We start from the raw sequence: 27,913 nt of genomic DNA on the forward strand, positions 1-27,913 counted from the left end.
GCAACTTTCACACACAACACCTGCAACTGATACTTTGACCTGTTTTATGAACACATGACTCAAGTATGTCATTTCACAGGAAGGAGCCATGAGTGAAAACAGCTTTATAGAACACAAGCAACATAGAGCTCTTTTTGGGGTTTTGTCAAAAGCTACTGACTTCAAAAGTTGAAATCTAAAATGACATGCAATAAGTAACAAGACTTTGCTAAGGATTATGAAATTAAGAAATTAGCCTAATGGAGGGATTATTCACCCACGTTACTTTAAATAAACCAGGAAATAATTGTTTTTTAGAAAGACATTTGTAAAAAAAATTACCTTAAGCCTAGCATGAAAGCTTGAAACACAAAGTTTATCTGCGCTCTTACCCAGCTGGAAGGTGTCTGTGATTTAGGATCTTTGAAGAAAACCAAGCTGTTCCCGACCAACACAACCCAGGAGGGGCTCCAATTTTTCCTGTAACACAAATATACCCCAATCATACTCATCTGACGGGAATCAGCGTAACAACTTATACTTGCTTTCATTTATTAAAACAAAATATGTATACAAATAGATGTAATTACATTTGTTTTGTCTTTAATTGGAGCATGCTCACCTTAGTTTCCGGCCTCCTTCTGCAATCTTTGTCTTGTTGAGGAGGCCAGCTTTCTCCAACTCCTGATAAGATAGATAAGATAAAATAAGATGTACTTTATTGATCCCAAACTTGGATTTTTTGCAGCAGCAGCAGCAGCAGCAGCAGCAGCATAAAAAAGAGTAGAAATAAACAATTCGAAAATAGAAACATCTCAAAATAGCAAATATAAAGATGACCATGTAGATAAAAAATCTATAAACTATCGGCCAAATAAAACTCTATTGAAGGGCCAATTTTCAGTTAACACAATATAAAGTGGGATATTATTTACATTAAGTGTTTAAGGAATGGAATATTACATTAATCCATAAATGTACAGTGTGAAGTCCAGTCAACTTAAGAGGAGCTATGGAGCAGAGAGTTCTCTGCCAGCCAGAGGTGATTTGTTGTACAGGGTTTTGGCAGTAGGCAGGAATGTTTTCCTGTATCTGTCCTTGTGACAGCGGAGGAAAGCAATGACACATTAAAAGAGCTTAAAGCACAATAGCCCTCTCAAGCATTGTTATTCATAACGTCACACTAATGTCATCACTCATGGTGGGCTTTAAAAAAATGGCTTGATTAATGAAAGGTAACTGTGAAGTACAGCAGAGGGCTTTTCCTCTGTGTGATACACTGCATCCTGAGAAAAACCATTTAACTTGGATGTTGCATCATTCAAAAAAAATAGCAGGAGGAGAACGGCTGAATCTCCCACTGCGCTATGGCCCCGTTTAAGTTGCAAGAGAAACGTATTTATACCAACTACCAATTCATGCATATGGACTACAGAATATGGAGCCATTTTAAAGAGAAAACAAAAGAAGAGGAAAGATAGAGAGAATTTAACTATTTTAATTTGGGAAACTAAATTGCAACTTGTTTTGCCAGATACAATTCAGGTTAAACCATAGACTTGTTTTTTTGTATTTATATAAACTCATTTGACTGTTGGGATAAGTGTTTGTTATAATAGTGAGTTGTCCCTTTAATCACTGACGCTTTTGTAATTTTTCATACATATGTTTGGTATTTTCATTCCAAAAGCTAAAAGCAGTGTTTTCTGACCGGTGTGCAGCCATCGCTGTCTGGAGAGCTCTCAGGAGACGGAGGCTCCACGATGATGTTGGTCACATTACACGAGTAATCTTTGCACTGATGAATAAGCTGAAAAACAGGAAGTAGGCATCATCAGCTGCGTCAATCATCTGCATGTCTTTATGTCCAGTGTTGTGTGTGAAAACTGACAAACATACATCTGCATTTCCCTCTTCATGTCTGTGAATACTGAACACCAAGTTCATGACCTTGTTTGTATGTTCTCTAAAGGTGAGTACCTTGCCGTTCTCAGGCAGGATCATAGATTGGGAGTGGCTGAGCTGCGGCTTGGCATCATGCGGGGCGGCAGAGTTATGGCACTGGGCATCAGCATTGCTGAACGACATGGTGCTCAGGGTGTCAGAGGAGACGGCCCGCTGCATGCTCTTCACAGGGGTTAAAGGAGGGGGGCACATTTTTGGATCAGGGGTGAACAAGGGAAAGGGCAATCACTTATTTAGTTTGCATGAATGGAACATTAAATACAATATGCTCCTATTAATGAATGTGGATCTTGTGAAAGTGTTTGCTTTTTTTGGAATAACTTCATTGAGACTACGGAATAACCTTGTTTGATATTATATTTGTTGCATATTTAAGTATTTAGATTATGTTTGGCCTAAAGCAACCAATTAAAATCACAAACAAGCAAGAGTAAGGAGCAACAAAAAGGTTGGGGCTTTTTCCAAAATTAAGCATGCAATTCATGCAAACGTAATCATATCTGCAATGAAGAAGCACCAGCATACTTTGTTTTCCCCTAGTGTAGCAATATAGAGTAAATAGTATTAAAACCACAAAGAGCAATTTGTCTAACTGCTGTTATTTATTCCCATCTGCTGTTACAACTTTCCAGGTCATGTTTTACATACAGTAAACCGAGGACCTTTTCCCACTGGCTGGACCTTTTTCTCATTAATACTTTTTGCTTCAGTGGATGTACAGTATGTGTCCATTCAGCTTTGTTTTTCTGACTAATGGACAGGAAAGTTCTGAACAAGATTACAAAGTACCACAGTCTGGCTTACAAATCATTCTTGCGTGGGCTTAAATGTCACCTCACCTCAAACTGCCTCCACATTAGTACTTAAACAGGTTTACTTATCTTGCTCTGCACTCTCTCAGGAAGTATCATACATTGGCAATCATTATGAAACCTTATGCCATGTCGGATCAATTCTGAATAAATCTGCAAGTATTAAAACAATCCTCTTTGGGGAATGAAAACAATGCATAAACTTTACTTCATTCAAGTATGACCTGAAGCATTCCTGCCCTCTGAGACTGATGAGAGAATTTCCTGAGCACTTTACAAACTGGCAAATGAGGACAAACTGCAGCTTCCTTGAGAACTTGAAATAAGTTTCTTCACTTAACCAAAGGAGCAGTGAGGCAGGCGCATGTACAGTATGTGCATCTTTACTTTACACATTTATTCCACCAATTCTACACATGTACAGATACAGGTGTGCATGATTGCAGACATGCAAACATTCCCACAACTTCAACTTTTCATTCAGCAGCCAAATGTAAGTACCTTTCCCAATCCCTATAACCTAGTTTCAACAATCAGACTTAATATCCCTACTAATGTTTGCCATCTTTTCATGCAAGGAGGATTAGCACTAAGAGCCAAATCTGCTCCTTTGCTAAGAAGAGGCAGTTAAAACGGCTTTATAACCAAGCGCACCCACACCCCTCTGTGATGCAACATGTTGCAGTAAGAACTGCTTAGGTAACAGCCTTTCTTTTCCCACCATGAGTTGCTATTTCCCCACCTTAATATGCATAAATGCTGAACTGTGAGAATGTAAAAAGCATAGCTGGCATTACTTTAATGTATTCTACAGCGATACAGTGGAGATGCAGTTTTTGCAAATCTAACAACTCAACAACTTCATTGATTTTCATGAGGAGAATACCCTCCACCATCAAAGCCCTTTAAGCACTTTTAAAACACTTAGGATTACCCTCCCAGTCAGGCATGCAACACAAGTAACAAGGAAATAGTTTTCAGATTTCAAAATAAGAATAGGAAGTTTTAGTAAGCTTTAGACACTTATGTACAGACATACAGCCGCGGAAAAAATAAAGAGACCACTTCAGCATTATAATTTTCTTTTGTTTTATTATTTATAGTATTCTTTGACTTAAATTCATTTTTATTTTATTTTATGTTATTCTCTAAACTAATGACAATTTTTCTCCATGTTGGAATTGAACAGACACTGGAATGGCTGCCATACATGTAGAGATAAAGATTTAAGAACAATTTGGAGTGGTCTTTAATTTTTTCCGGAGCTGTATATTAAATGGTTCTGGTGGTGCTGTGCAAACATGTACAGTAGTAGGATTCTGTCTTGACATACTTTAAGGCGGTAGACTACGCCACCAGAGCTGTACGGGTTCTCGTTTTGTTAAGCAAATGCATCCTGTACTGTAAAAAGAATAATTATGCAAAACTAATAAAAAGGTTTATCTTTTACTTTACTCTTTGATGGGTGATTTTTACAAGATGAAACCCAAGGTGAAATGCATTAGCCCTGTGGCATTAAAAGAGTGCGGCAGGTAGAATAGTGTTTTACCTGTTTCATCTTCCAGCCACCATCAGTATTCCTCTGGTGGCTCCCATAGAGGAAATCAGGTGACAGCTAGAGGGGATGAGAAAACAAAGAGACAGGAAGACAAAGACTTGAATTATGTATATTTCATTTAATTTGAAACACAACTCTGTTTTCTGTATATTTTACTGGCACAAAGAATGCATTTCAGGCTTTTGTGTGTCTACATTTTTCACTATTAGTGCAACAAAGATTTGATCAAAAATGGCACTATTTTAATATTTATTAATAATAATTAGAACAATTCAATTACATAAAAAAAGAACACATATATACATATACATATATATATATATAAAATAAAGATAAATAAGAACACTACATTTTATATATTTTGCACCTCTTTTTAAAACAGGATGTTGACACATTTTTTCAGTTAAGATAAGTCATGAAGCCCAGGCTAACGCTCAACACTGAAACTACACCTCAGCACCCCTGACATCCTGCCAGCTAAAAAAGCTACTTAACACACCACCACCCCACATAGGTACACACACAAAGTCACGCACACACTCGGGCGAGAATACAACTGAAGTTGAGAAACCTTGCTCAGCGTGACTGAAACACAGACACTACGTTTTACTTGATTGACTAAGGCATGCTGGTTTTTCGCTATTGAACTGGATCCACACGTCCACATAAATAGCTTATTGTGAGAAAAGTCAAAATCAGAAGCAACATCTCTATTAGGGAACAAACTATTAGCTTAAACACCACATGAAACATATTCAGCTCAATTGAACAAGCAGGATTTGTAACATGTGATGCAATAAACTAATCACTAATAGTGACTTGTGATGAAAACAACAGCACAATGTAAAACATTTTGTTTAAGAAATGAATACAAACTTACAGCATATGCACTCATTATGACAGAGCAACAGTTTTACAATCCAGGCCAATTCGTGTTTCTGAGAGCTGTTTTTCTTTCGAGTTTGAGTCCTCAGCCACAGTTGTTAAATGTCATGACACTTTTTCGTCAGAGTGTCAAAGTGTCAAAAACATTCATCTGTCCCTCCTGTCTCAGCCTGTTTCTACTTCCCCATTCTAGAGGGAAGCTTGCTTTATCAGCGGGTACAATCTCTCTCATGCAGAACAGCTCAGAATAAACTCACCAGGGCATTGCAAATCTAACCACTGTCCAACTGTTTTTGTTTGTGAGTCCATTAACCCAATGGGAATGGTTTAATTCATAACTTTGGTATTGTACAAAAAATGTACCAAACATAAAAGTATTCACATTAAATAATAGCACTTTCTATGCGTTTTGATTGTAATGACTGGAATGAAAGATTAAAGAATACTATGATCATTAAAGAAAAAGAAAAGTTCTGATTTGGTGGTCACATGTTTGTGTTTATGAGGACATTGAAATCCATACAAATTGATGTGAGGATCATCTTGCCTCCCACCAACATGACAATGCGTTAACACCTTAATCACGCTTGCTGAGAGTGTTAACACTTTGAGCAGGAAAGTTAAAATACACCACTAAAATAAGAATACAATGTTAGAAACCTCCAGCTTCTGCAACTCCAGATAGCAGAAGTGCAAATGCAAACTCAACTAACCTTACTAAAATGAAGCATCAACTAATCCAGAACTATTATGCATTGTATGAAAAAACCTGCAACCCTATTAGCTGAGTCGATAAGGCGATATTTGAACTTTTCTTAGATACAGACAAGGAACAGAAAAACAGTAAGTAAGAAAATCCTTACTTTTGAGGAGCTGCAACCTGAGAATTTAAGCTCTATGTTTAAAGGGTGCCTGTTTTCACGCTCCTGGGGATGCACATCATTGAAGAGGTCTCCTGGACTACGAACACCACCGCAGTAGTCAAGAAGGCACAACAGCGACTCTACTTCCTGCGGATACTCAGGAAAAACAACCTGAAGGAGAAGCTGCTGGTGTCCTTCTACCGCTGCTCCATCGAGAGTGTGCTAACATACTGTGTCTCTGCCTGGTATGCCAGCTGCTCAGCAGCGGACAGGAGAGCCCTTCAGAGGGTCATTAATACTGCACAGAAGATCAACTCAACTTTGGAGGATTTATTCAGCTCTCGCTGCCTCAGTAGAGCAGCCAACATACTGAAAGACCCATCGCACCCTGGACATCATTTGTTCGACTGCTGCCCTCTGGCAGACGCTTCAGGTCCATCAAATCACGAACAAACAGACTTAAGAACAACTTCTACCCAAGAGCCATACGAGAACTGAATACTGCCAAACACTGACACTAACAACACTGATGATGGAATTCTACTCTTAATTTCATCTGCACCTTATGTATATATTCCAACTGAACTATTGTACATAGGGCTACGGCAAGTCGGAATGTGCAATATCCTGAAGCGCAATATCTCGCTGCCAATGATAGAAGTTATTGTGCCGTATCGTTAGTGTGTCCATTTGTTTTGTATATTTTGTTTTGTTTTCTTATATATATATATTTTGCACGATTGCTGTTTGTTGTGTGTGAGTGCACCGTCAGGATTGCTACTCAATTTCGTTGTACTTGTGTGCAACGACAATAAAGGAATCTAATCTAATCTAAACAAAATACAGATACAAAATATGTTGAGTTGTATAAAAGGTAAACACTTCACTAAAAAGTAAAATAATGTACAAAAAAAAAATCTATTGAAGCACGCTAGTTGAGCTTTAAAAGAACAGTAAGGAGTAAACATGGAAAGGGTTAAAAAAACATGTTTTAAATCAAATCCCGACTAGAAAACAGTGTTTGCTAACAAGTACTATGCGTCACTCACCTTGCGATTGAACACCTTTGTGTGCCATGCAGTATGTATTATATATCATCGGTGGAGTTCCTGTTTAATACATGTACCACAGAATAAAAAGTGACACATATAGGTCAACAGAAAGCATCTCAAATGGACTTGATAGGGGAATCTCTGCTTTGATCATGTGAGTATTTTTTTTGATGAGCAACATTAAATTTGAAACACTGACGCAACGTTGAGGCAACGCAACCTTGAGATGCAAAATGCTTATCTCTGACAATCTGGATCATGCAGCTTGCGTCGCCTTACTATGAAGATGTCGTCATTGATCCAGGTTAATTAAAGTCACCCATGGCTGTTGTATTATTTCCCAAAACACTTAGGCCCGAAACAACAGATGTACTTCCTCCTTGGAGATTAGAAACACTCTTGCAAAACCAAGTTCGCAAAAAAGAAGGGTGAAACAAATGAAACAGTGGGAATCTGACTGTGACCGCATTGCAGGGTCAGGGAGGGGTTTAAAACTGATGAAGAGTTTCATTGAGTGGTTTAAATTTAGAAATGTTTGCAACGTTTCGGATTTAAATAAAAATCCTCTGTTTCCTCTGTGTAGCCTAATGGCTTCTGAATCAGATCAAAGGGCAATACTTTGTGGTTCCCATCAGGGATTAGTCCAACAAAAACACTATTTCAGAGGAAGTATGTGCGTCAGAGGGCAGCTAATAAATAGAAAAATAAAGAAGGCATGGAGAGGGTCATACATCGATAGAGCGACAAGAAAGATGTCATTCTTTTCTTAATTTGTCCTCTTTCTGTATTTCTCCCTGCTTTAATCTCAAACACAAATCAGGTCAGGGCGACATGTGCAATATGGGTACATAAATTCAAATGTATAAAAATGTCCTGGTACTGTGTTTTTGTCTCACTGTGGTTTGTTTTGTCTGTTATATTTAACAGTGGCCACAGCTATATAGAAATTGTTATATAAAACTGAGCTATAAATCAAGATTATAAAGTCTCTTCACACTTCTGAAGAACCAAACAAAGTGGATAAAAAAACTATAAAAACAAATCAACTTGGACTAATCCCTGACTGGCACAAAGTCTCATAAACACATTTCTCACCAACTCACAGTACAGACTACTTTGTGACGAGGATCATTTAGTAAAAGATGAAATACAATCCTAAATGTGTGAGCAGATTTGCAAAAACTTGAACACTTGAATCAGCTATTTATATTATTAATTAATTAAGGAATAAATTATCTGGCCTTTTCAAAACAACACAGTTTGATGCAGAGACAGAACAAGGAAACCAGAATACATTCCAAAATAAAGAAAATACTCAGGTTGGATGTGCACTTGTGGCTTCCTGTGTTCAGTTACAGGTGAGGGTTCAGATATCAACCAGAGTAACAGAGCAAGGTTTTTCCCCTTTAAGTCATGTGTTGTCATTATTCAAGTTTAACTGCTCCTCTCATTTTGTCACCACACACACAGCAAACTTTATCCTTATCTCATCATCCAGAAAAATAAACAACTAATTTAACAGCTTAAGAAATGTTCCATACAGATGTAATTCACCATCTTTATTGTCCATCATACAAATTGTTCATTAGGGAGGCTGAATTTGATCACATGTAAGGAATTAGCAGTCTTACCCTGTGCTTTGTTCCATTACCAGCTCCAGAAAGTGGAAGGGACATATGGCTGGTTTCTCTGGGTAACGTCTGAGGTTGTTCTGAACAGGCCTGCGACAGGAGGAAATAAAAAACACAAATTGTAAAAAAATGAAAACGTCTAATTACACCATATTTCTGAACACTAATGCGCATTCTGCACAATAAATTCTGCGGAAAGTAAGAAAGAACAATCACAATAACTTTCAGATTTGTCTGTTAAATGTACAGCCAGCAGCCAGAGAGCTAAGCTTAGAACAAAGACTAAAAAACAAAAGAGGAAACAACTAGCCTAGCTCTGCTAACAAAACCGAGGTCCCTGTTGGTTGTCTATCAACTGCTCTGAAAAAAACTGTGAATTGTAATTTTTACACTTTGTTTTTTTTAGGATTTAAACAAATAAGATGTAATTTCGCTCATTTTTAGCTTTAAGCAGAGCCAGTTTTGCTAAGCCAATCTCCTGACTGAAATGGTTAAAAGTAGCGCTATGAAAGTGGCATCAATCTTTCTTTTTAAGTCAAAGCGAAACTCCAAATAAGCATATCTCCAAATAATTTACTGAGTTCAATGTGACTCATCTCAAAGAGACAATATATAAAGTGGCTGCCTCTCAAACTCATGTACGAGTCTCCCCAGTGTGCTTCAGACTTCCAGCTGCGGAAAATACTCCTGTGATCACTGTGTGTGTGTAACCCTATATGCTAGCCAGTGTACTTTCCTTTAGGTTGTCAGAAGTTCTTTGGCTGAAAAGGTGTCTTTTAGTGCTAAACTATGTGAGCATACCAATGAGCAGACCCTTTTATTCTAAAGCCTGACCTTTTTCTATCCTCTCCTTTGAGTAAAGAAGCTTTCATGAAGCTCTAAAAATGCAGACCTTTTCAAATTTAAAGTGATACAAACAAAAGACAAAAAACACATGGATTAAGGATGAGCAATAAACTGTGAATGAACACCTGCCGAGTTGGCCACTTTACCTTGCTGGTGTGTCCACGGGCCCTGCGTGGGGGTTTCCAAGACCTTTCCTTGGTGATGGTGTTGATGTAGTAGTATCTCCCTGTTGGCGGGTCAGAGTACTGCTCCCACAGGTCCATGATCTGAAGGGGCTGCTCATCTGGGGTAGGGGTAGGGGGCTCCGATAACGACAGACGTTTCTCTGTTTGATTGTCAGTGTAAAGAGGGGAGTCCTGCCAGGACTGCTGGGAGATGTAGGACTCTGTTGGGACCTTGTGGGCAGAAAGGGTAAAGAGGGAAAGGAGGAATAAAGAAAGAGAGGAGTGGATAGGGAGGAAAAAGAAAGGAACGCTTGTTGTATGATATCTTGTTGTATAAAAACAGGACACAAACAAAAGCTTCATTTTGTTTAAATGAATTAATAATTTTGTAAAACAGCCAGGCTCAGTTAATTTTGAATTTGTTGGTTCCCAAAATAAGCTTCATTGCCACGTGTTGATTGTAATAAGGGACCTTTTTTCCTAGTGAAATCTGTTTTTTGATAGTCTCTCAAAATAAGCTTTAAGGGACAATATGCCATATGATGATCCAACTACGCAATTCCAAGTCCTAGAGATAGCACAGTCCGTGTTGTTTGCTACAGATAATATACATACACACAGTAAAATAAATGTGACTTGATTTCATTCTTTGAATGTGTGTTCAGAACAGGTGCACATTAAGTATGACATCTAGCAGACAGTAGTGCAGGACGTTAAAATCACCTCAGTGATGAGATAGAATAAACAAGAGGAACAAATAAATCCCATCGCCTCTTACTATGGAATAACCCGTCAGACTTTGGATTAAGCCAGAGCTTATAGAAACGCATGTGCTCAACCAGATCCAGAGTACTAACGCAACAGCAACAGAATTAATTTAAAAGATATGCATGGAAGAGCATCTTTCCAGGAAAAAATTGCTGAGACATAATTCGCTAACTGATTGACTGGCTGGCTGGTTGATAGCTGTTACATAACACATGGATGTTTCAGATAAAGACTGAGGGAACATGGTGTGTGTTGATGCGTGTGTGTATAGTAGTTTACTCCAGGGGGCAGCACTGGGTCTTAAGCTCACCTGAAGCTTCCTGTCCAAAGGTTACTGATACTGTTCACACCCAAAACAAGTGTTTCTCAACAAACTCAAGTGGGTCCATGGCTGATTAAAAAAATATGAAATACAAGGCACTTAAAAAAGTATAACTTAAGAACGTTCGTTTTCCAGAGTAAAACCTGATCATCTATCACTTGAAAATGTCAGACCTGCATAATACTAGCCATAACATCATCACTGTTCAGTAGAGCATATGGATCTCTTTCTGTGTGTGTGTGTGTGTGTGTGTGTGTGTGTGTGTGTGTGTGTGTGTGTGTGTGTGTGTGTGTGTGTGTGTGTGTGTGTGTGTGTGTGTGTGTTCGTGTGTGTGTGATTTCCCATCTTGTCAAAACTGACATATTCAGACACTTCCTCTTAATCCTCTTGTTCTTCAGTTCTGGTATTCACACCCTCATTAGAGCTATGATCAAGCACTTATTCACAGTTGGTAGCAAACTCATCATGAGTGTGCTGTGTAAGACGCCGTCTTACTCAGCAGGTGGTGCTGTTGCTTTTTGTTTTATTTCTTCTGTGTTTGGTAGCAGCCAATGGGGAGGCCTCACAGTGTAAATATAGGAAGTGTTACCACATGTTAGTAGTGGTCGACAAGGACAGAGATAATTATCATGAAGTTTGAATCTGCATCCATCCTTCTTCGCTATGTTGTGGATAGCATTGTAGTGGATATCTATGTTTATTTAGATGTTTCTATGTTAAGTGGATCGTTATTCATGTGGATATTTTGTGGTTTTTGTGACGTAATGAACCTTGGTATGTATATTTTTGTATCACAGCTAAGGGTCTAATTACTATGTATATTGTGTTTTCTTTCAGTTTTACTCTGTTGACTTGTGGAGGTAAAACATCTTATTAAAGAGGATAAACGCTTGCCACTTGACGAGGAGTTATCTGTCTGCATACAACAGTGAGGGCAGAACAGTAAAAAGACACATTTGTCTACATCATCAAAATATCAGGAGGATACACACGTCAGTCTTCCATAAGAAACTAAACATGTCTCAGCCACGAGATGATGAATCCACGTCAGTCCACACTCATGCATCAAAATTATCAAAGCATATTAACCACCCTTCTTTCGGTCTGAACAAAGTGTGGGAGAGACTTCAAGAGTGTTATGGATCCCCTGAGGCCTTAGAAAAGGCTTTGTTTGATAAGATAGAGCAGTTCCCCAGAATTACCAACAAGGAGCCTCATCTGCTACGTGACCTTGGTGACCTTCTGTTAGAGATTGACTCTGCTAAGAGCGAAGGCCATATACCAGGATTGCTGTACCTCGACACGGCACGAGGAATTCTTCCCATAGTGGATAAACTTCCATTCGGCCTACAAGAGAAATGGATGACGAACGGAACCAGATACAAACATGAACATTCTGTGTCATTCCCTCCTTTCTCGGTCTTCGCCACCTTCATTAAAGATGAAGCCAAAATGAGAAATGACCCCAGTTTTATGTCTTTGGTTCCACCCACCTGCCTTCAAAGCAGACAAGCATCTGGGAAAACACGACAAATCAAAAATGCCTATCACAGTCCACAGAACAGAAGTGGTTAGCTCCGAACACAAGCCAATTGCTGAAAAAGCAGCTACAGACCCCAGCAAAGAGTGTCCCATCCACAAAAAACCTCATCCACTCAAAAAATGCAGGTATTCCGGGAGAAGTCTCTGGAAGAACGTACGGCTTATTTGAGACAAAATCAGACATGTTTCCGATGTTGTGCTTCTTCCAGCCATCAAGCAAAGAACTGTAAGGTGGAAATCCACTGTTCAGAGTGTGAAAGTAACTCACACATCAGTGCTCTCCACGCTGGTCCTGCACCATGGGCAACACACAGGTTTGCAGGACCTGTCTTTGACCACGGCGGGGAGCAAGGCTCAGCTTCACCCATTGCTACGTCTACATGCACACAGGTGTGTGGAAATAGGGTCAGTGGACACTCATGTGCCAAGATTTGCCTCGTCGATGTCTACCCAAAAGATCGCCATGACCAGCGACTCAGAGCTTATGCTATCTTGGATGATCAGAGCAACAAGTCTCTGGCTAGATCTTCCTTTTTCGACATCTTTGGGATTGACAAAAACTCTTCTCCTTACACTCTCAAGACGTGTGCAGGTGTTTCAAAAGTGACTGGGAGAAGAGCAAGTAATTTCATAGTGGAATCAGCTGATGGCCAATCCAGTCTGGCTTTACCCACGCTTATTGAATGTGACATGCTCCCTGACAATCGAAATGAAATACCAACTCCTGAAGCCGCTCACTATCATCCACATCTCAAGGACGTCGCTCCAGAGATTCCAGCACTCGATCCCAAGGCTGATATTCTGTTGCTACTTGGAAGAGATGTTATTCAGACTCACAAGGTGCTCGAACAGTGCAATGGACCCCCAAATGCTCCGTTCGCACAGAAGTTAGCGCTGGGGTGGGTTATTGTTGGTGACGTTTGTCTTGGCGGAGCTCACACTCCTGGGCATGTGAACGTTCTAAAGACAAACATCTTGGACAATGGAAGACCAAGCTACTTCCTTCCATGTCAAAACAACATGCTGGTGAAGGAAAGTTTTGATTGCCAAGATGCCATGGGAGATACAGTCTTTCAATCCACTAGCGCAGACGAGAAACATGCCTTCTCCATAGAAGAAAGAACCTTCCTGCAGATAATGGAGAAGGAAGTCTATCAAGATGACTCAAACACCTGGGTGGCCCCGTTGCCCTTCCGCTCTCCAAGACCACGTCTCCCCAACAACAAACAGCTAGCAAGTCAACGTCTCTCCTCAGTACGTCGCACGCTGAAGAAGCGACCTGAAACAAGACAACACTTTGTGGACTTTATGCAAAATATATTTGACAATGGACATGCAGAACCAGCACCCCCACTAAAAGAGCATGAGGAACATTGGTATCTTCCCTTCTTTGGGGTGTATCACCCTCATAAGCCAGAACAAATCAGGGTGGTCTTCGACTCGAGTGCTCAACACTACTGAGTGTCTTTAAATGATGTCCTTCTTACAGGCCCCGATCTCAACAACAGCCTGCTGGGTGTCCTTATGCGGTTCCGCGAAGAGCGAGTGGCAGTAACTACTGACATCAAGCAGATGTTCCATTGCTTCTTGGTGCGAAAAGATCACAGGAACTTCTTACGTTTCCTTTGGCACAAGAACAACGACTTGGAGCAACCGATAGCGGAGTACCGCATGAGGGTGCATGTCTTCGGGAACAGTCCATCACCTGCCGTGGCGATCTACGCGCTCAGAAGAGCATCCGAAGACCAAGAAAGAATCGACTTTCAATCAAAACACCTAGTTGAGCGCCATTTCTATGTTGATGATGGTCTCATTTCATTTCCATCAGAAGACGAGGCTGTTGTGGCTCTCAAGGCGGCCCAAGATACGCTAGCTGCATCCAACTTAAAGCTGCACAAGATAGCTTCTAACAGCATCGACGTGATGAAAGCATTTCCAAAAGAGGATCTTGCAAAAGGCTTAAAGGACCTTGATCTTGCAGCAGACTTCCCACCCATGTTACGAAGTCTAGGAATAAGCTGGGATGTTACCACTGACGAGTTTACCTTCCAGGTTTCCAGGACAGAGAAACCTTACACTCGCAGAGGGGTGTTATCAACCATAAACAGACTTTATGACCCGCTTGGTTTTGCAGCTCCAGTCAGCATTAAAGGTAGAGCCCTACTAAGAGTGCTTACAACGGAGGCCTGCCAGTGGGACGAACCCCTTCCTGAAAAGAAGCTTAAAGACTGGTGTGAGTGGAAAGACTCAATCAAAGATCTGGAACACGTCCGCATTCCAAGGACATACACTACCATTCCACTGAGCAGTTCAACAGACAGGGAGCTTTGTATTTTCTGCGACGCCTCTACACAAGCCATAGCAGCTGTAGCCTACATTAAAGTTACGGATGCAGAAGGCAAAAGTGAACTTGGATTTCTGTTCGGCAAGGCTAAACTTGCGCCGCAACCAGAGGTGACTATCCCCAGACTAGAACTTTGCAGAGCTGTTTTGGCAGTGGAAATTGCAGACATGCTTTCAGAGGAGATGGATATCCAGTTTCATTCTCTGCGGTTCTTCACCAATAGTAAAGTTGTCCTCGGTTACATTCGCAATGAATCCAGAAGGTTTTATGTCTATGTAAGCAACCGTGTGCAGAGAATCAGAAAATCATCCCTACCAGAACAATGAAGCTATGTTCCCACAGACGCAAACCCGGCTGACATTGGTTCAAGGTCAATACCTGCTAACGCCTTGATGTCCAGCATGTGGCTAAAGGGTCCAGACTTCCTGTTGAAGCCAAAACAGAACGATGACGATACCGAACCCTCCTTCGACCTGGTGAACCCAGAGTTTGATCCTGACATCCGTCCTCCTGTGACCTCCTGTGCCACTCAGATTGTGAGGTCTCCCTTGGATCTGAGATGTTTCGAATCATTCTCTACCTGGAGATCGCTTGTGAAAACCATAGCAAGGCTGATCCACATAGCCAGGTCCTTCAAGCGAGAAAGCAGTAAGACCAAATGTCAAGGCTGGCACATATACAAAGGTCTCTGCCCAGAAGACCTCGCCAGGGCCTAGGAAGTCATCATACGCAGTCTTCAACGCAAGGCCTTCCCCGAAGTGTTTGCATGCATAGAAGCAGGAAAAGAAATTCCCAAACAGAGTCAGCTCACAAGGTTGTCTTCTTACCTGGACAACGCAGGTTGCCTCAGAGTTGGCGGTCGTTTGTCTAAAGCTGATATTGGAAGCGACGAGAGAAACCCACTCATCATTCCTCACAGTCACAATCTGACTACCCTACTTATCAGACACTATCACCAACAAGTCCAGCATCAAGGGCGCCATTTCACAGAGGGTGCAGTGAGGTCAGCTGGCCTATGGGTTATTGGTGGAAAGCGGAGTATCAGCTCCATAATTCACAGCTGTGTGACCTGTCGCAAGCTTCGATGGAAAACCGAAACACAGAAGATGGCTGACCTCCCCACAGACCGCGTAAGCCCCAGTCCACCATTCTCCTATGTTGGAGTGGATGTTTTCGGGCCTTGGACAGTAACTGCTCGTCGAACTCGTGGAGGCTGTGCCAACAGTAAACGGTGGGCAGTCATTTTTAGCTGTATGAGTGTCAGAGCCATACACATTGAAGTGATCGAGTCAATGGAGTCATCCAGTTTCATAAATGCATTGCGGCGATTCATCTCTGTCCGCGGCCCAGTAAAACAGTTGAGGTCTGACTGTGGGACCAACTTTCTAGGCGCATGTAAAGAGCTTGGCATCAACTCAAGACACTGCAACAACCAGGTGGTACAGGACTTCTTGAGCGACAACGGATGCACATGGGTGTTTAACCCACCTCACGCTTCACACATGGGAGGTAGCTGGGAGCGCATGATTGGGGTGACAAGACGTATACTCGACTCAATGCTTTTGGGCATTTCATCCCGGCAACTGACCCATGAAGTGTTATCCACTTTCTTGGCAGAGGTGACAGCTATCGTGAACACAAGACCTCTCATCCCAGTGTCCACCGACCCAAGCTTCCCTGTCATCTTAACACCAGCTACCCTCCTAACCCAGAAGGTCTGCGTTTCATCAATACCTTTTGGTAACTTCAATTGACGGTGACCTCTACAAACGCCAGTGGAAGCAGGTACAACATCTCGCAAACTCCTTTTGGCATCGTTGGAAGAACCAATACCTCTCTACCCTACAAGGCCGCAGGAAATGGCAATCAGAGAGGCCTAATCTGCAAGAAGGGGACCTTGTGTTGCTGAAGGACAGTCAAGCCCATCGGAATCAATGGCCAATGGGCATGGTGGTCAAAACCTTCCCCAGCTACGACGGGAAGGTCAGGAAAGTATAAGTCAAGGTTTCATCTGGAGGAAAATGCAAGGTTTTCTTGAGGCCCGTAACTGACACTGTCCTCCTCCTTCCTAACACTCATGATGGGGACAATCAAAATAAAATGTCATTGTGACATCTCATAGATGTCAAGCGGGGAGTGTGCTGTGTAAGACGCCCTCTTACTCCAGCCAGCAGGTGGTGCTGTTGCTTTTTGTTTTATTTCTTCTGTGTTTGGTAGCAGCCAATGGGGAGGCCTCACAGTGTAAATATAGGAAGTGTTACCACATGTTAGTAGTGGTCGACAAGGACAGAGATAATTATCATGAAGTTTGAATCTGCATCCATCCTTCTTTGCTATGTTGTGCATAGCATTGTCTGTGAGTATTGTGGTTCCTTACATATTCACAAGTGGATATCTATGTTTATTTAGATGTTTCTATGTTAAGTGGATCGTTATTCATGTGGATATTTTGTGGTTTTTGTGACGTAATGAACCATGGTATGTATATTTTTGTATCACAGCTAAGGGTCTAATTTCTATGTATATTGTGTTTTCTTTCAGTTTTACTCTGTTGACTTGTGGAGGTAAAACATCTTATTAAAGAGGATAAACGCTTGCCACTTGTCGAGGAGTTATCTGTCTGCATACAACAGTGAGGGCAGAACAATGATTCTACCATAAAATGGCATGAGCGAGACGGATAAGCTTTATTTATAGAAAAGCCAACTGAGAACTGGTCAGTGCTGTATCATGTCTAGTGACCCCCAAAAAGTTGTATCTCCTTAAATACAAATGGGAGTATCAAGAGAGCTCAAAAAAATGAAAATGAATGATGAGAGAGTTTTGTGAATGTAAACAGGGAGCTATGGCTGCAATTATCGTTCTTACTGGTATTGAAGGATTGAAGAGGGTCTTCAGAGGAGAGAGATCGAAAGGGGGGAGGGAGAGAGAGAGAGAGATACAGAAACATACAGCGAGAATGAGAAAGATTAAAAAAGAGCACTGTCATCTCCACTGAGATCACGGCTATCCAAACTGGAAAGCCACCAGTGCATGTATGGTTCAGTGGATGCTAAACTTGGCTGAGGGAGCTTTCCTCTTCTGAGAGAGACAGATAACCTTCAGTATTTCTATCAACAACCACGCCCGCCTTGTGTAATCCTCTCTGATGTAATACAGGGAAGCTCTGACGTCACCACAATGCTAACTTGATTGCTGCTCTAGGAGGATTATTGAGGTCAAGAACAGATGTAAATGAAATACAACTTCAGCTGCCACAGTCGTCTGGGGGGAAAACACACAATCTCTTTATTTCATTGGATTTGCTATATACTTAATTGTTGCGACCTGAACAAGCTTCTTCCATGAAATGAAGTTTGAAAAAGATCTCAATAACTATGATAAGATCTTAAGGCATCACAAATCCTTTTTACCATTCACTTTCTTAAATTAAACTCTGCATAGTCACACGGCTTCAAACTACCAGCTAGTTTACTAGTTTGTGTGTTATGAACAATACATTAGATTTTTTGAATGAGAGGAAGTAAAAATCAATGTTATCCCACACTTCCTTAAACACTATCTACATGTGAAGGATTTGTTTGACCTATTTTACAAAATGTACTTCACTCTTCTTCATAGTAAATAGGATCATAGAAAGCAATATGTTTGGTTTGGACTTCTTAAACTGTCGAATGAATAACTGCTGGCTGTCAGATGAAAATATCAACTGCCTTAAATCTACGATATCTTGAACAGTAGTGGGAACTAGGATTGACCTAGGTTGTCTGGCAGACTGACTGAATATAAGAATAACACCCAGATTTACAAGTGTGGCTCTGCTGTGTAAACCAGATGTTGGGGTAACATCTGTTGCAGGTTTGCTTCTTCCTACCTGCAAATGGTTCTTCTTGCCAGAGGCTCCCACCATGTCCCACTGGCTACAAGACTTCTTGGGCATCGTGTGGTTTACACGACTGCTGAAGCCACCGCCCACCTCATCGTACGGGTTCTCCATCACATTTTCAGGCAGGTTGCTGGAGCTCTGGCTCCGAGTGATCATAGGGACAACCCGGGGTTTTGGCGGCGCTGTCTGTTGTGTGTTGGAAACTGCAGGGGACACAGGGACCATGAGGTGGCCTGACGGGGAGGTGGGAGAGTTGGATGTAAAGGTGAAACCAGACCAAAGGGGCAGCGTGGGGAAGCGGGCTCCAACTGTGCTGGAGTTCTTGACCTGACCCTGGAAGGACCTTAGGTTTTCCATGGAGCGGAAAATGGGTTTGTTTGCTGAAGAAGGAAGGTAAAATAAATTCTTATTTTACACATATTGTCTTCCTTTACTCAATAGAAACATCATTACACACATTCAAAATATTTTCTTCCTCTTGTCAAAACAGAATTAGGCTTAAAAAGACACATTAGATGATTTCTCAGACCCTTTCGTTTCCTCTCACACTTTACCTTGTCGCTGTTCATTATAGGTTGTCTCTTTTGGGCTAGGAGAGAGTGACACCCGTGGCAGTATCCTGAGGTTGGAGTGTTGCGAGTCAGAGTCAACCCAGCGCCGTGGCGAGGGCAGTGGTGCAATAGGCACCTCTGTTACATAAGTGGCGGGAACATAGAGAGGCTTTGTTTTACTCGCCGCTCCAATCCTCCGCACCTGTCAAAGAAAAACACTGAATTCAAATTGCTCTTCTTATTTTCTCAGAACATAGCTGATGCATGAAAGATGTGTGGAAATATGTGATGCTGCAGCTTCTGTGACGTCTAACTGCTGCATCAGAAAACCCACAACTTCTCTTTTGAAATAAAAATATTTTCTCAAACAAGACTTCATGGTTTTTCATGTGTGTTTTGACATGACATGATGCACATAACATGTTATGTATGCAATTGAGGTTTAAAATAATGAAATTATTTCTCAATTTCAATATTTGATCAAATAATGTATATATATTGTCCACCTCTATTTAAGAGTTTGTGTACCTGAGATTTTTCAGATTGTTACCCAAAAAAAACGTGGTGCAAATGCATTGCATTTCCTGACTCTTTTAAAAAAAAGATTAAGGTATTTGAATATTTTTCCTTTTACCAACCAATCTGCTAAAAAGGGTTGAAATCAACAACTAACTAATCCTACAAACTAGTATTTTGTTTGTATGTATAGCTAATTATAGTTTATCCCCTTCAAAAGCTGAAAAAAAATCTGTGATCATGTTTATTCATTACAATATTTCTCTTTTTGTTAAAATTATACTATATGTTTGTGACTATACTATTTATTAAGGACTAGTTTTGTCAGTAAGAACAAATGGGCTTGGGGCTGAGAGCTACAATGAAGTTTGGGATGTATTGCGTTGCTGGTCTTGGCCTTCCAATGTTATTTAAAAAAAATACATACATACATATATATATATATATTGTAGTATCGTTCTTTATCAAAACTCAAACACTAGAACCTCTTTTGAAAACCTTTAAAACGCTTTAAATGTCGACTAAGAAAAGACAAAATAACGCATAAGCAGTTTTTTCACCTGCCACCAGTCACTGTTGGTCTTTTTCAGGAGAACGAAACCGTTCCCCCTCCCTGATGCAGACCTGCCGTCCATCACCTGCTCGGTAGTTGTAGTCATACTGAGCCTCGAGGACCACCGTGCCGCTGGTGACCCCACACACTGACATGTTCCTGGGGGTCACCACAGGCGCTGTAGCGGGTTGCTGGTGCCCCATAGAACGTCGCCAAGTCCCCGACAGCATGGCTGCAGAGTCCTGTTCAGCAAGCTTTTCTGGAAGCGTGCCGATGCTTGATACTGGCAATACTGGCGATACTGGTCTTCTTAGCACAGTGCAGGTTAGACTGGAGCCAGGCCAGTGCCATGCTCTGAAATATAGAGAAAATGGAAGGAGAGGTACAGAGAGAGAGAGTGAGAGAGATTAGAGAGACAATGACAACATGTCACCAAACTGTGTGGAGGTTAATTAAGAGGACATTGTTTTAGTGCTAAAAATGGAAGTCTGGCTTAATCTGGGTAAAAGCAACAACATGTATGACAACATAATAGACTATTCTTTATTTTTTCTGCATCCAAAAACAAACAGTCACTGGCTACTGCTCTTCAAAACAATTGTTTATGTTTTATTACATTGTAAACTTGATCTTTGAATGACCATTGGTCAGACAAAACAACATTTGAAGACATCACCTTGGGCTTCTGGAAAATATAAAGGGTATATGTCACTATGTTCTTGCATTAGCAACGATTAAGAGCATATTCACTTTATGCTAACGTTCTTAATAATTAACGCATTTTTTAAAATAATCTTTAATTAGATGCAAAAATGTAAAACCTGCCAGTCGCATGTTAGCTAAGCTAACTGGCAATTGGGTTTCGCTTCATATTGAACAGATTGATATGAGCGCCATGAATCGTTCCATCCAGCGTGAATCATTTTTTTCCAAAAAGTGTTTATACTTTTGCTTTAAATAAATAATTTGAGAACACAATTTCAGATCAATCTAGGATGAAAACAATCTTTGTTTGCAGCTTATTTGCAAATAACAAACAACAACTCAACCGCATTTGTGAAAACATGTAAAGCTCTACTGTATCGTTAAAGAAAATGACTTAACATATTTCTACCAGGTATTAATTGAGTTTTTTCCAGCCAGGTTCTAAATAAAGCACACAAGAATCCTTTCAGAATATACATTTCTTCGGAAATGGAATACTTTTCTAATGGGGTGGAGTGAGGGCTGCAAGAATTATTCGCATTATAGATTAACCATTTAATATTTTTTTCATCAGTTGATTCATTATTTAGCCTATAACCAAAAGAGCTGTTAAATGTACAATAATATTAAATTACTAATAATCTTTTTGCAGATCTATTAATCTATAGAGGTAGAAGACTGCTAATGATACTATTTGTAAATAATATGTTCTTTTTTTCTTCTTTCAATTTTAATGTACTGTATTTGACAGACAAGGGGATGCAATGTCACTGCAGATATGTGCACAGTGCCACTTTTCCATTGTCCTTTATTCCTGGTAGAGCTAGGAGTCACGTGTGAGTGAATAACTCATGCGTTCGGAGGATCTAAGGAGCGCAGTATACCCAAAATAGCATCGGTCTCCGTCTCTCCACCTGAGCCAGCATCCCCGAGCTAAAATGCTCTAGCAAGCCAAGACCCGCTTACATAAGAGAACAGCTAACTTTCTGCCAGACACCGCCGCACATAGTGCATGCATCCACCCACCCGCACACGCATGCAAAATGCATAGAAAAACGTGCACATCCCTAGGCCTCTAGCAACAGTGCTTTAGTCACAGTCGGGCCAACCCATTACAGACTCGATGAGGAGAGAAGAGGCAGCTAACAAAATAGATCCCAAAAAATTAGACAGGGGAGGCAGAGAGGTATTAGAAACTGGACATTGACAAGACAAAGAAGATGCAAAGTACAAGATATTCAGGACTACTTAATAAAATAAAGAGACATAGAGGTATGGATGGAGCTGGATGGGTCTGTGAGCCATGTGAGCTAAGAGGGAGAGCAGGGTTAGCTGGTTGAACCTTGATAATCCCACTGTTGCTATTAAAGCACAGGAATGAATCTGTGACCCCCACAGCTACAGAGAATTAGAGCGAAATCCCTGAGTAACAGCATATAGGCTGGAGCACTGCTGGCCTGGCAGCCTGGCGGGAGCAACACAAGGGGAACATTTTCCAAGGCACTTTATGAAAGTGTCATGAATCACAATGAATATCCTACCACATTAGGAACACATAAATATGGTATACTACCTAGACTGACATATGCTGAGGTCACTCGACTCACATGAAACCAAACTGGCTTAGGTTGTGACATAAAAAAGTGTGAACATAAAAAATGTGACACATTTAAAAAGATAGAGCTGCTTATGCCCTTAACAAAAAATCATTACAAATATGCAAGATAAATATCCAATAAAGTAAAAAACACGGGAATGATGCCATATTATACATTTAAAAAGACGGTATGTTGAATGCACCATTGTATTGGAACAACTTCTCTGTTGTGATTGACTGATTATATCTTTGTTTATTTATGACAAGCTGGCTGGTCCCTATGAGGTGTATATCTGTGTCTGTCAGACCTTAAATGTTAATAAATGCATCTTAAAACATTTCAGCTGTGTATATTGTACTGTGCTATTTTTCATTTATGTATGAGGGTTTTATTATGTTCATATGAAATGGAGAATGCTTATTATGCAAGACAAAGTTCAGAGTGTAGAGAAGTGTACAAGTGAGTCCTTGTCCTAGGAAAAAAAAAAATGCTAAAACATTTGTTTATTGATGAGCTGAAAATGATTGTTGTGTTGGTGCTTCAGATGCTTGAGAACACGCCTCTTAGAATTGCAGCTGAATTCAGAAAGGACAGAGGAAAAAGTCAGAGGTATAAGGCGAGCAAGCAAACAGGAAATGACAAAGGCGCATCAAAGTGCAACCACAGTTTGGGTCATATCCTCTCCATCTTGCCAATGTTATTTCTGATGTGCTACATCTCAGGCATTTTAGTCACAGCTTGTTAATGTTGACAGCCAATAGAACCTGATTTGCGTAAATACAGTAAGTGCACTGAGTTGCCACATATGACTTTCTGTGTAGCTCTGTGAGTAGCAGTAATTACTACCAAGCTGAGCCTTGAAGCAGAGAGAAGTGGTTGTTTTTGGCTTAACAATTCTCAACAGGGAAGAATTACATCAGACCCTGGGTTTGAAGAAAGGCCAAAACAGCACAAAGCAGTGTTGATTCACACAACCTGTCGATGATGTTTATCATGAATTCTCTCCCCCCACAGACAGGAAGAGCTCTGAAATTGCTACACACCTGTTTTTCTTTTCCTGTCTCTTTACACTGCTCTGAACACAGAATCAATTAATGATACCCTACTACCGTGGGGCTTTAACCAACTTTATTTTCCCTAATATTTGTTGAGTTAGGGCTTAAGTTAGACAGAGTTGCTGGATATCCCTCAATTCACTCTAGCACACATTCAAATGTCCTACACAGGCACAGAAGGTTTTATCTTGTCATGTGCAAATAAGGCTTTTACAGCAGGGTTAAAGTTCCTGATTGTATTGTTCAGAGTTTCGATAATGCAAACAAAGGAAAACAGCTCAGATGGCTTGCTAAAGGGAGATAGTAAAAGTCAGAAATGATGTAGTCCTTCCTCAATCCATCTCTAAAGGTTTTCATTTGAGTTCTTTTGTCTGATTCAAAAGCTGAATGACAAAAGACAATGCTGGCGTTATTTTAAACAAAAAGCAAAACCAGAGTTCAAAATCATTGAAGATGGGATGAAAATGAAAGATCAAAATGTGGGAATAACAAATAATGATCTGCAAGGGAAAATGAGGCCAGCCTGTGTTTTCATTTTGCATGTCGGATGGCAGTGGAGCGGGCACTGGCGTCATACACCCAAACATAGAGAGAGGCCCATATGGTGTTAGAGACAGACACAGGCACCCCGTCATGGCTGATGAGAGGCAGCAGTCGTTTGTGCCATGGGCTGAGGGCACAGGGCTTATGTTGCGTGTTGATAACACAAATGGACAGAGATGAAAGTAAAACAGTAGGAAGGAGTAATGAGGAACAGAAATGGAAAGAAATTAAAGAGGTGAAAAAACGTTGAAAGTGCTTCATGTAATTGTCTTGCTGCCTTTGCTTGAACTCCAACTCAGGCTCTGTCAGCATGCAAGTAAGACTGAGCTGAAGAAATTGAGAAATTGTGTGCATGCATGCGAGAGAGACAGAGAGAGTGAGTAAGGCAGCAAGACAGACTCACCATGGTCCTGAAGTGAGTTTCTAGTCAACAAGGAGCAGCCAAATCCATTCATGCAACCCCATCACTAAACCTTAAAAAAAAAAGACCATTATAAAAAATGTATTTAATCAACCGCCCTCCAACATTATATGGAGAACACCTTTGCTGCCTGGCCTGAAGATTAGAGAACAAACACAGGGGGATGTGAAAAAGGTGTGGCAGAAAAACCCTAAAATGGACACAGCTCCCTCCTGCAGGAAATCACACAATCTCTCTCTCTGATGCACGCACACACACAGTTAATCCAATGCAGCGAACAGATCCTGCCTCCACTCACTGAACCCCGGCTAACCCTACCTTCCCCCATTTAGCCAGCATTTTGCCTGAGAGATAAAAACAGAGGAAGTGACAGAAAGAGTGTCAGCTGGCCACTACCCATTCATGCAAATAAACTATATTTGAACTTGAGAAAGAAGAACATAGCAAGAGGGAGGAACAGAGCATGAGGTTTTGTGTGCTGACCAAACAGAAACAAACCAGCAGCCCAGTTTATTGATTGAGCTATTGATTGTACACAGAGCTGGCTGATCAACAGTGCCACTGGACAGCAGAGAGCCACCACACAGTTAGTTCACTAAATGGATGAATGCAGTTGAGTAAGGAACATTATATTCATTAAGTATTTCAGGATTTCTTTTCTGCTTTCAAGGGTTAGTTGACTTAAATGTAATTCAAAATGATTTACATGCAAGACAGAAATACCAGTACAAAGGATGTGATGCTTTACCACCAGCATTGTATATCTGCAATCAAATCAACAACCCTGAAAGGCCACTAGATTAAATACTTTAGGAATTAAAGGCCCTCCTGCTGGTTTTGAATGTTATGGACAAACATTTTCCAAAGCATACATCATATTTTTCATTCACTTCCCAACTACCCGGCAGACATGGCTTTCAGCTCGTCCCACAATGGTTTTTAAAAAAACTTTTTAGAAGCTTGTTAAAAAATTGATAACCCATCAACATTGCTTCGAAGTATAAAGCTATCCTCCAGACATGTTTTATGTATAGGAAAATACTCTGCTTTTAAGAAAAATATTTTGTTCTGATAACCTGGAACGTTTCCCTTTTCTTTTTATTACAGGTCATTCAAATTTCAGAATTGATTAATTGAAGTGTTGTTGATTTCAAATGTTTTAACAAAAAAAATAATTCATACTATTTTTTTTTGTGATGAAGGCTTTTAGTTTCCACTTTAAATAATATATATAAATATAATAGCATTATTCATCGCATTAAGCAATTCGTCAGGCAACTTTGATTGATGGTATGTTCGAGGGCACACTGAGGGGAGGTATCACATATGGTCTTCTTCGGAAATAGCATTAGTGTTATCCATATGTAGTTTATGGGCTAAGGCATGCATGCAAAACCCCATAATGATAATGTAATCATGACACAAATAAAAACAAACCAGAGCCTGGAGGCCAGTTTGAGATAATATATGGATGGTCGATGAGGCGAGAAGAAAATAGCTGGCTTAGGTCACAGAGAGCCTGAGATTATAATACAAAAAGGCATAACCACAAGCTTTATTCTTAAAACGAGAAAGAAGTTGTGATTTCCCCCTGCAGCTCCATATCATCATTCTTGAACAGCAGTGTCATAACTTTTCCAAATAGCTAATGCCTCAACTCAAGACAATTCACTGAATCACAATTTTAGCTCCCAGGGAGATTCTTTGAGATGGCAGAGCCGATCAAACTTTCCTAAACAAGCAGGGCAGGAGGGGAGTGAAGGGTGTCGGTGGAAAGTTTGGTGTCATATCATATCCATATTCATTCCATATGTTTGAAGTGGAAAGAGGGCAGCTTTAATAATCATGGCTACATGGTCTTTAAAGAGAGATTAGACATGAGGAAAAGGAGAAGAGTGAATGAGGAACTTCAAAAGGCCAATGCGTGCTATCCCACATCCGTATACACGTAGCAAACACACCACACGCACGCGCGCACGTAGCAACACACACACACACACACACACACACACACACACACACACACACACACACACACACACACACACACACACACACACACACACACACACACACACACACACACACACACACACACACACACACACACACACACACACACACACACACACACACACACACACACACACACACACACACACAAAACTGTACTGTATTTACATATGAATGTCTATAACCAAAGGGTTGACAGAATAAAGGGAGAGAATAAAGAAGTTGCACCACATGATACCCTAACATTTATAAGATACACCACAAAAATAAGTATGATATGATTGCTGATTTAATATCTGTGCCAAACAGAAGCTGGTCATTTACAGTGATGTGGGCCATGTTGCCTGTGCATGATCTTTATTGTTTCTCATGCAAACAGGCATCCAAATGTTTTTGCTGCTCAACTGGCTTATATGAGCACCAGCATGAAGTCGGGTAAAGCTGTGTGAGGTGAAGTATTGCATAATTTATCCAAATCATTATGGGTAAAAAGGAGTTGTAACACAGTGGTAGATCCTGAAATAGGTGCCTTGATATGTTCCTAAAATCAATGCTTGACTACACCAAACTTTTAAGAATAAACTCTACCTTAACAGATTTAATGATCACAAAACGAAATCCTTACACTTTGAGGACTTTAAATATGTTATACCTAGAAACAATCAACAACTTTAATGTACACATGGCTGCATCAAAAGTCAAGTCAAAATGTTCCGTATAACCGTAAATATCGTCCGTCTCGGGAGACTTTACAATATGTGAAACGAAAAAACATATTCTATCCTTAGCTCCTCAATCAAAACAAACTATAATAAAGAGATAAAAATCTCCCTTTCCTGATATTTATTAATGAACTCATTTGAATATTTAGCCTAACATCAGTTCACTCCCAGCTTGATATGCAGTTCTACTGAGGACGGCCATGTAAAGGAGCGCTCACGGTTTCTATGGATGTACAGTTATAACTACTAGTGCTGATGTCTCTCTCTCTATATGAGACATATGCCTCAAGCCAAAACAGCCTTTCATCCTTCCAAAGCCATGCATTATTGATGATCAGACCAGAGAGAGACACACTGCTTTTCCCAGTGTGACAGCTAGCTGCCTGCCTGAACGTGTGTATCAATGCATTTCTGTATGAGTGTGTGTATAAGGTTGTGGGTGTGTGTGTGTGACTGAACAGGTGGGCTGGATTCCTTCAGTGATTAGCTTGTGTAAATTTTCAGAGAGCCAATCAAAAAGCAGATGATGACATTAGCACAGCCATTGGCTCATGCGCTCTACTATCATCATGACAACAACCTCTGTGACCAACTAGCATCTCCACTGTCTCCACTATGT

General features: G+C 40.6%; 1 protein-coding gene across 1 annotated transcript in view; it reads right to left on the reverse strand.

The window, feature by feature from the left end:
• arhgap9 (Rho GTPase activating protein 9) overlaps positions 1 to 27,913 on the reverse strand; it is a 42,793-nt gene that overhangs the window by 10,949 nt on the left and 3,931 nt on the right. The window contains 12 exon segments of the mRNA XM_063911174.1: positions 372 to 459; positions 602 to 663; positions 1,691 to 1,789; positions 1,960 to 2,106; positions 4,306 to 4,371; positions 8,746 to 8,835; positions 9,738 to 9,986; positions 17,600 to 17,623; positions 18,606 to 18,997; positions 19,172 to 19,370; positions 20,245 to 20,283; positions 20,285 to 20,591. Of these exon segments, the coding sequence (XP_063767244.1) occupies positions 372 to 459; positions 602 to 663; positions 1,691 to 1,789; positions 1,960 to 2,106; positions 4,306 to 4,371; positions 8,746 to 8,835; positions 9,738 to 9,986; positions 17,600 to 17,623; positions 18,606 to 18,997; positions 19,172 to 19,370; positions 20,245 to 20,283; positions 20,285 to 20,467 (1,638 nt within the window). The 5' untranslated portion in view covers positions 20,468 to 20,591.

Source organism: Eleginops maclovinus, chromosome 20, assembly GCF_036324505.1.
Source record: "Eleginops maclovinus isolate JMC-PN-2008 ecotype Puerto Natales chromosome 20, JC_Emac_rtc_rv5, whole genome shotgun sequence".
In the NCBI taxonomy this organism is placed as follows: Eukaryota; Metazoa; Chordata; class Actinopteri; order Perciformes; family Eleginopidae; genus Eleginops; species Eleginops maclovinus.